Below are 10,025 nucleotides of genomic sequence, written 5' to 3'. Positions count from 1 at the left end.
GACGGATGGGTACGCTCCAAAGAAAACATGTAGCACTTCTTAGGAAAACGTGAATTCACCCCAGGAAAGGGTGAGAAAGAAGCTCAAGGCTGTCCAGCCTTGATGCACTTTGGTGCCCGCGGGAGCAAAGGGGAGACACTTTCAACATTCTGCTACTATAAAGGGTACCGACAATGTCTACTATTTCTCGTGTCGGTGGTTTCTCGGCCTGGTCTACCTCGAAGGATTGACGGACGGGGACGCTCCAAAGAAAACATGTAGCAGCTCTTAGGAAAATGTGAATTCACCCTGGGAAAACAGAAAAGGGTGAGAAAGAAGCTCAAGGCTGTCCAGCCTTGATGCACTTTGGTGCCAGCAGAGCAAACGGGAGACATTTTCAACATTCTGCTACTATAATCGGTACCGACAATGTCTACTATTTCTCGTGTCAGTGGTTTCTCGGCCTGGTCTACCGCGAAGGATTGACGGGCGGGGAAGCTCCAAAGAAAACATGTACCAGCTCTTAGGAAAACGTGAATTCATCCTGGGAAAACAGGAAGGGGTGAGAAAGAAGCTCAAGGCTACCTTGCCTTGATGCTCTTTGGTGCCAGCGGGAATGAAGGGGAGACGCTTTCAAGATTCTGCTGCTGTCATTTAGACCAATAAAGGCTCGCTTGCCTGGCAGGAGGGACCCCCCTCCCCCTTCCAAGGTGGAAAGCTTTCGGGAGAGACCCTCCATTCTGACCCACCCCTTGAGTAGATTTGCCTTGTTTCCTGTCCAGCTCCCGCTCCGCTTTGTGAGTGTGTTGCTGCAAGAACCTGGTGAGGCAGGAGAGGACCAACCAGACCATTCTCGCTCAAATCCCCCCTTCAAAACACACAGCCTCTTTCCAAAGCGAGGAGGAGATTTAATAAAAAGGTTTTCATAAGAAGAACAGACAGGAAGGCGACATAGAAGAGTACAGGGACAGCTTTGCGGGAAATATGTGACAGCCGTATAAGGAAAATGTGAATTCACCCCGGGAAAACAGGAACGGGTGAGAAAGAAGCTCAAGGCTGCCCTGCCTTGATGCTCTTTGGTGCCAGCGGGAGCGAAGGGGAGGCAGTTTCAGGATTCTGTTGGTATTCTCTATATCGAATCGAGCCAAGCTTTAACATTTCTTGTGATGGCGGTTTCCTGGTCTCGTCTACCTTGAAGGACTGATGAGTGGGAAGTCCCAAAGGGAGTGTAGTTCCAGAGGGACATGGGTTCAGGATGGCAGAGATATAGGCTGTGGGGCCGATTGAGGGCAGGAACTTCCCAGGCCCTGTCATCTGAAGGGAGAAACTGGGTTCTCGGCAGAAGGAATCGGCTCAGGGTGACTCCGCCACGAATCTCTGACTCGGCGTCTTGGGCTGGGTTAGAACTCTGAGCAGAAGGGGGGAAACACAGGGCAGAGTGGCCCCCTTGGAGCAGAGGATCAAGTAGAGAGACTTTCCATTGTCCATTAGAGCAGAGGTCCCCGATCTTTTGGGCACCAGGGACCGGTTATGCGGAGACAGATTTTTCCGCGGACCAGAGAGGATGTGGTTTTGTGTGCTGCCTGCAACCTGCGGATGGAGCTTTGCTTGTTTTTTGTGGAAAGGTTGCTGGCATGCTGCGGACTGGGGGTTGGGGACCTCTACATTAGAGAAGAGAACACCAAGAGAAGCCATATATCTCTTTGATGTCGTTTATGTCTGCCTTCGGCGGGTCTTCCGGTGTCCGTTAGAGAATAGAACACCAGACGTGTTTCACCTTATATTTCTCTTCGTCTTTCTTCATCATGGCCTCCGTGTAATAATTTGCCCCTTTGTTCTTCTCCACCAGCTCATCAATCATGGTCATCAATTCGGCCAGCTGTTCCTCCCGCTCTTCACCTTTGGCCTTGTTGTTGAAAGCCAGGTAGCGGTTCCCGCACTGGGCCAGCTGTTCCCGAAGTGAGGCGTCTCCCTTGGAGAGAAATTCCTCCAGGGTTTGCCCTTCTAGGTCATCTTTCCGGGTGAACAAGGTGATCATGTAATTCTTGGCGTTCAAGCTGAAGATCTCCTTGATCAGCCCAGCCACGTCTTTCTCCTCCTGGGAGAAACGGCCTGGACGCATCACCTGCAGAATGATGTGCGGGCCCGGGACGCACATGCTCACGCACTTCTTCACTTCGGCAGCCGTTACCTGCTTGGGGACCTCGGTGTCGAAAAAGCCTGGCGTATCGACCACCACAATCTTCCGGCCTTTCGACCACGTCTCCTCTTTCTGGCACGTCTGCGTTATCGACTTAGAGGACATCCCAAAGTCAAAGATGTCGGCTCCTAGGATGGTGTTTCCCGTTGCGCTTTTCCCGTTGCCGGTTTTGCCCACCAGGACAATCCTCCGTTCGGGCCCTGCAACGCAAAGGGGTGAGGAGACACAAAAGGGGAGCCGGTCATCAGCGTACAGCCATCATCCCTGTGCTGGACCAGCCAGTTAGCTGGGAACTGTATGTTAGAATGTTTGGCATTTAAAGGGTTAAGCGCTGTCTCCTTAAGAGATGGCTTATGGGTAATGTAGTTTAGCTGTTCAGTGACTCCTATAATTACCCAGTTAAGTGGGAGGAGTTTCAAAGTTATGGCAGGACACCCTGTTACGTGTCTGGGTAAAGGCATGCCTTTGTGTAAAACCAGCAGGGGATGCATGGAGGGATAGCATCTACAACCACGCTAAAGCCGATATGAAGGAATTACTGTTTTTGCTTTCGTAAAATGGACAAGTGTGCACATCCGGACGCATCTTGAGAAAGTACGTTCTGCTAAGAATTCCTTGGAATAAATATTTCTTTTACGACCATTTTGTCGTTGAGTTTATGCCGTCTGGACCCGAACTACAAAGCATCTTAGTTTGGGTTCCGGAACAATCACAGCCTGTCCCTCCACCCAGGACAATGAGACCCCTCCCTCTACTGTACCCCCCGGGGGAGAGGCAAAACCTTACCTTTGATGCTTCCAGCCATTTCCAGAAGATTCCTGCAGGAGAAATGTCACGGTTTCTGCAGGAAAAGAGAAACGGGCTCAGCCAAAGGAGAGACGGGTCTTGCTCAGATGTTGACGGGAACTTTCTCCCCCGCCCCCGGAAGATACAGGCAGGAATTGGAGGGGGGGTTAAAAGAGACCCCCCCCATTGACACTGAGGCAGAGTCGTCCTGATCCCTCTCTGCCCCACCCACTTTGTGGCTTCGGAAAAAGGTGGGCATTGATCCCCAAAGCGGATGCTTCAGCCGATCCCGCTGCAGTTCCAGCCCTCCTCAACCAATCGATCAGAATAAAGCTGGAAGGGACCTCGGAGGTCTTCTAGTCCAACCCCCTGCTCAAGCTGCAGACCTTTGCAGAATCATCGAAGGACAGCGTCAGATGGGACCTCAGAGGTCATCCAGTCCAACCCTCTGCTCAAGCAGGAGACCCTGACAGAAACACAGAGTTGGAAAGGACCTCGGAGGTCATCCAGTCCAACCCCCTGCTCAAGCAGGAGACCCTTACAGAATTACAGAAGGATAGAGCTGGAAGGGACCTCGGAGGTTATCCAGTCCAACCCCCTGCTCAAGCAGGAGACCCTGACAGAAACACAGAGTTGGAAGGGACCTCGGAGGTCATCCAGTCCAACCCCCTGCTCAAGCAGGAGACCCTTACAGAATCACAGAAGGACAGAGCTGGAAGGGACCTCGGAGGTCATCCAGTCCAACCCCCTGCTCAAGCAGGAGACCCTACACCATTTCTGATGGACCGGTGATTGAAGCCCCCACGACGTCGGTAAGGCAACCTTGACCGACTTGTCCCCACGGTCAGAACAATCTCTCCTTATTTCTAGGTCTAGTCTAGAATCTCTCCTTGATCAGTTTCCATCCGTTATTCCTGGTCTGGCCTTCCGGAGCTTTGGAAAAGAGGTGGGACTCCCCCCTCCTCTCTGTGAGACCCCCTCAAATATTGGAAGACGGCTATCATGTCCCCCCCCCTCCGGGTCCTTCTCTTCTCTTCCCAAAACTGGCCATTCCCAATTCCTGCATCCGTCCGTCCGTCCTTCGTGTGTTTTAGCCTCCAGCCCCCTCATCATCTTGGTTGCTCTTCTTTGCGCTTTTTCCCTAGAGTCTCAACGTCTTTTTTTTTGTTTTTGTAGTGGGGGAGACCCAAACTGGTTGCAGGTACTTACTCTCCTATCAGGTGGACGTGCCCTAAAGCTGAAAAGATTCTGGTCCAAAACAGAGGTAAGGTTAGAGAAAACAATTCAAAAGCACATAGATTTTAAGCCAGAATTGTTTTTTTGTTCAGCATAGTAGTAGGAAACGGTGAGAAAGGACGCACAGACTTCATTTTACACATATTGTCCGCAGCAACAGTAGCATTCGTTCGATATTGCGGGGGAAAAAGATGAAAATCTACCCACGGCGGAAGAATTAATCAAGTAAATCTTAAGACAGTGCAGAAATGAACAGGTCGACATGGCAGAGGAAAGAGAAAGAAGACGCAGTGTCCTTCAGAAGACGGGAGAAATTTTATCAGTGGCTAGAAAAAATGAGAAGAGAAGATTGAAGAAGGAAATTATTAACGAACACATTGATTAGGAAAATATAGAAGCTAATCATTACGGATTTTTTAAAAAAAACACGTGAATCCAGACAATATGCTGTTTGTGAAATACTAAAGAATGTTATCTTATAAAAATTAATTATACACACACACACACACACACACACAAAACTGGTTGCCGTATTCTAGGTGTGGCCTTGCTAAAGCTTTGTAAAGTGGTGCTAGTCCCTCATGCCATCTTGGCTGAATCCCCCTCTTAAAGCAAGTCAGCATTGCTAAGGCTTTTTTTGGCTGGCTCCCATTGAATTGATTGTCTGTTAAGACTCCGAGATTCCCCATCCCAGTTACTGCTATAAAACCTGATTTCACCCAGTCGGGGGCTGGACTAGAAGACCTCCAAAGTCCCTTCCAGCTTCTATTCTGTTCTGTTTTATTCTAATTTCTTCTTCTATTCTATTCCATTTTCTATTCTATTCTATTCTGTTCTATTCTATTCTATTAATTCTCTATTTTATTATATTCCTTTTCTATATTCTATTCTATTCTATTCTATTCTATTCTATTCTATTCTATTCATTCTCTATTTTATTATATTCCTTTTCTATATTCTATTCTATTCTATTCTATTCTATTCTATTCTATTCTATTCTATTCTATTCTATTCTATTCTATTCTATTCTATTCTTCATTCTTCTATTCTATTCTAATTCTGTTCTATTCTATTCTATTAATACTCTATTCTATTCTATTCTATTCCTATTCTATATTCTTTTCTATTCCTATTCTATATTCTATTCTGTTCCGTTCTGTTCTATTCAAATTTCTTATTCTATTCTATTCTTATTCTTATTCTATTCTATTCTTCCATTCTATTCTATTCTAATTCTATTCCTTATTCTATTCTATTCTATTCTATTCTATTCTATTCTATTCTATTCTATTCTATTCTATTCTATTCTATTCCAATTTCTTATTCTGTTCTATTCTTATTCTATCCTCTATCCCTTTGGGGTTTTTTTCTTGCCTAAGTGGAAGACTTGCCTTTTCATTGGAGTCCCCCACCCCACACACCCCCGACCGCCAGCCGTCTCTCCCGGCGTTGGCCCATCAGCCAACCGGGTCTCAGGGCTGACCCAGCCCCCCTCCTCGGGAGGAGAAGCGGCCGCGGGAAGCGAGAAAGAGGCGGCGCTCCGGAGCAGCTGAGCTGGGGTGGGGTGGGGGGGGGAGGAGGAAGAGAGGCAGTAACCATAGCGTAACAGAGTCGGAAGGGGCCTCGGAGGTCTTGTAGTCCCCCCCCCCGCAGCTCAAGCAAATCCGAATAGAGCTGGGAGGGGCCTGGGTTCGACGACTAGAAGACCTCCGAGCCCCCCCCCTTCCCGACTCTGTGATTCTGTCGGGGCCTCCTGCCCGAGCAGGGGGGGTCGGACTAGATGACCTCCGAGGTCCCTTCCGACCCTGTCCTCCTGTGATTCTGTCGGGATCTCCTGCTGGAGCCGGGGGTCGGACTAGAGGACCTCCGAGGTCCCCTTCCAACTCAATCAGTCTATGATTCTGTCGGGGTCTGCTGCTCGAGCAGGGGGTCGGACTAGATGACCTCCGAGGTCCCTTCCGACTCTGTCCTGTGATTCTGTCGGGGTCTGCTGCTCGAGCAGGGGGGTCAGACTAGAGGACCTCCGAGGTCCCCTTCCAACTCCGTCAGTCTATCATTCTGTCGGGAGTCTGTTGCTCGAGCAGGGGGGTCCGACTAGAGGACCTCCGAGGTCCCTTCCGACCCTGTCCTCCTGTGATTCTGTCGGGGTCTGCTGCTCGAGCAGGGGAGTCGGACTAGAGGACCTCCGAGGTCCCCTTCCCACTCCGTCAGTCTATGATTCTGTCGGGGTCTGCTGCTGGAGCAGGGGGGTCGGACTAGAGGACCTCCGAGGTACCTTCCGACCCTGTCGTTCTGTGATTCTGTCGGGGGTCTGCTGCTCGAGCCGGGGGGGGTCGGTCTAGAGGACCTCCGAAGCCCCACTCTCGGGATTCTACGTCTCTCCTGCCGGACCCCAAGCCCTAGGGCTTCCCTGAAACGGAGCCCCCTCCCCACATTTCATCCTCGGAGGGGTCGAGGAGACCCTCCCCCCTCCCACCCCGACCCTCCTCCTGCCTGCGGGAGGGTGGGGGAATGGCTGGCGCCCCCTCCCCGTTTTCTCTAGCCCCGGAGACGAGGGGAGGGGGCGCGGCTGGGGGGGGAGGAAGGGGAGGGACACCAACCTGAGACCCCCCCTCCGGGAGGCAGCTGATGGATGGGTGGGTGGGTGGGTGGGTGGGATTCGCCGCCTCCGCTTCTCCTGGCTCCGCCGAGGGGCTGCGACTCGCTTCTGCTCCTCCGCGGAAGAGCCGGGCCAAAAAAAAGTCCTCTCCCGCTGGGCGGGCGGGCGGGGCGCTCCGGATGGGCGGAGTCTCCTTGTTCCCCCCCCCGCCCCCCCTTCTTTTTGTCCCCTCCTTACATGTGTCTGATGGAGAGGGCCAGGAGTGAGTCCCCCTCCCCAGGTAGAATAGAATGGAATAGAAAATATGGAATGGAATGGAATACAATAGAATAGAAGAGAAGAGAATAAAATATAGAATTAATAGAATAGAAATAACATTTTAGAATAGAATAGAATAGAATAGAATAGAATAGAATAGAATAGAATAGAATAGAACGGAACGGAACGGAACAGAACAGAACAGAACAGAACAGAACAGAATAGAATAGAATAGAATAGAATAGAATAGAGGAATGATGAATAGAATAGAATAGAATAGAATAGAATAGAATAGAATAGAATGGAATGGAATGGAATGGAATGGAATGGAATGGAATGGAATGGAATAGAATAGAATAAGAATAGAATAGAATAGAAAATATGGAATAGAATAGAATAGAACAGAACAGAATAGAATAGAATAGAATAGAATATAGAATATAATATAGAATAGAATGGAATAGAATAGAATAGAATAGAATAGAATAGAATAGAATAGAATAGAATAGAATATAGAACAGAATATAGAATAGAATGGAATGGAATGGAATAGAATAGAATATAGAATAAAGAATAGAATAGAATGGAATGGAATGGAATAGAATAGAATGGAATAGAATAGAATATAGAATATAGAATAAAGAATAGAATAGAATAGAATAGAATAGAATAGAATAGAATAGAATAGAATAGAATAGAATAGAATAGAATAGAATAGAATAGAATAGAATAGAATATAGAACAGAATATAGAATAGAATGGAATGGAATGGAATAGAATAGAATATAGAACAGAATATAGAATAGAATGGAATGGAATGGAATAGAATAGAATATAGAATAAAGAATAGAATAGAATGGAATGGAATAGAATAGAATAGAATAGAATAGAAATACAAATAGAATAGATTTGTATCAAGATAGATTCCAAACTGTTCGGTAACTCCTCCCTTCCTTCTAGAGCTGATGGTGTTCCCTAGTTTGGTCATGAAACATCTGCAAGGAAACCCCCAAGCTCCGCCTGTCGTATGTTGCTCAGTTTCACTTTCGTGGCTTCTCAAAGATGAAACCTCGTGATTTCTCCGAAGTCGATTGGCGTGTGGCCAACAGAACAGGGCGGGGTCCCAGGGCCGGGGTCACGATCCAGCCTTTCTTTTGTTTTTCACAATCTTTGCCCACCTTCGCCTGGCGTGACCGTTTTGTGCAAAGGATCCCCTCCCTGCTTTCTCGCTTATCTCCCTCGGCTGTCCACTGCGCCCCAGAGTTCCTTCCGCTGGGGTGGGGGCCGCTTTAGAGGCCCTGGTCTGCCCCCCCCCTCATTCAGCACCAGGGAAGAGGGCCAGGGTGGCTGGTTGTGAGTGTGACATGTCATCGTTTCTATCCCGCCAACCCTGGCTGTGGGGACGAGGCATCCTGCGAGAATAGAATGGAATGGAATAGAATAGAATAGAATAGAAAATATGGAATAGAATAGAATAGAATAGAATAGAATAGAATAGAATAGAATAGAATAGAATAGAAAATATGGCATGGAATAGAATAGAATAGAATAGAATAGAATAGAATAGAATAGAATAGAATAGAATAGAATAGAATAGAATAGAATAGAATAAGGAATGGAATGGAATGGGATGGGATGGGATGGAATAGGAGATATAGAGATAGAGAATAGAATAGAATAGAATAGAATAGAATAGAATAGAATAGAATAGAATAGAATAGAATAGAATAGAATAGAGAATAGAATGGAATGGAATAGAATAGAATAGAATGGAATGGAATAGAATAGAATAGAATAGAATAGAATAGAATAGAATAGAATAGAATAGAATAGAATAGACTAGAATAGAAAATATGGAATGGAATAGAATAGAATAGAATAGAATAGAATAGAATAGAATAGAATAGAATAGAATAGAATAGAATAGAAGAGAATAGAATAGAATAGAATAGAATAGAAAATATGGAATGGAATAGAATAGAATAGAATAGAATAAATAGAATAGAATAGAATAGAATAGAATAGAATAGAATAGATGGAATAGAATAGAATAGAATAGAATAGAATAGAATAGAATAGAATAGAATAGAATAGAATAGAATAGAATAGGAATGAATAGAATAGAATAGAATAGAATAGAATAGAATAGAATAGAATAGAATAGAATAGAATAGAATAGAATAGAATGAATAGAATAGAATAGAATAGAATAGAATAGAATAGAATAGAGAATAGAATAGAATAGAATAGAATAGAATAGAATAGAATAGAAAATATGAATGGAATAGAATAGAATAGAATAGAATAGAATAGAGAATAGAATGGAATGGAATAGAATAGAATAGAATAGAAAATATGGAATAGAATAGAATAGAATAGAATAGAATAGAAAATATGGAATGGAATGGAATAGAATAGAATAGAATAGAATAAGGAATAGAATAGAATAGAATAGAATAGAATTACAGAATAGAATAGAATAGAATAGAATAGAATAGAATAGAATAGAATAGAATAGGCTGGACCGTGACCCGGGCCCTGGAACCCCACCCTCTTCTCTTGGCCGCACCCCAGTCTCTGAAATCACGAGGTTCCAAGTCCCAGGTGTGTCTGCATTTTATGGCCCTGTTTATCCCTGGGATCTAGGAGCGGCTGGCCGTCGGTGGACCATGGGGCCCTCCCACGCTGGCCCCACGCCTATCAGCTCCGGAGATATCAAAATAGGTTTCATCTTAGAGAACAGATAACGGGGGGGGGGAGACCCGCCTCGTCCCCACAGCGCCCAGGTGCATTTCATGGCCCTGTTTGTACCTGGGATATCAGGAAGTGCTCACCTGTTGACGAAGGTCCCCTGTTCCCAGCCTTCCGGGGTGGGGGTGGGAGTGGGGGGGGTTCAGGAGCTTTTCTAGGGCTGGTGGGGCTTCCTGGGACCCGGATTCGGACTTGGTCCATGGATTCCATCCTCCC

At 46.4% G+C, this 10,025-nt stretch overlaps 1 protein-coding gene across 2 annotated transcripts; it reads right to left on the bottom strand.

Moving 5' to 3' along the window:
* Positions 1-866: 866 nt before the first annotated feature.
* Positions 867-6,852, bottom strand: LOC120309901 (GTPase IMAP family member 7-like). Of its 2 annotated transcripts, none has more exons than XM_039347593.1 (3): positions 6,802-6,852; positions 2,966-3,020; positions 867-2,379 (listed from the first exon to the last, which is right to left on the bottom strand). In XM_039347593.1, the coding sequence occupies exons 2-3, from the start codon at positions 2,982-2,984 to the stop codon at positions 1,727-1,729; spliced, it is 672 nt and encodes a 223-aa protein (XP_039203527.1). In that variant the 5' UTR covers positions 2,985-3,020; positions 6,802-6,852; the 3' UTR covers positions 867-1,726. The 2 variants fall into 2 exon arrangements, with proteins under 2 accessions (XP_039203527.1, XP_039203528.1); XM_039347594.1 differs by lacking the exon at positions 6,802-6,852 and adding an exon at positions 4,175-4,662.
* Between the last annotated feature and the right edge of the window lie 3,173 nt (positions 6,853-10,025).

Source organism: Crotalus tigris, unplaced genomic scaffold, assembly GCF_016545835.1.
Source record: "Crotalus tigris isolate CLP2741 ecotype Arizona unplaced genomic scaffold, ASM1654583v1 scf7180000018092.420879, whole genome shotgun sequence".
NCBI classification, from domain to species: Eukaryota; Metazoa; Chordata; class Lepidosauria; order Squamata; family Viperidae; genus Crotalus; species Crotalus tigris.
This window is presented reverse-complemented; position numbering and strand designations above follow the sequence as displayed.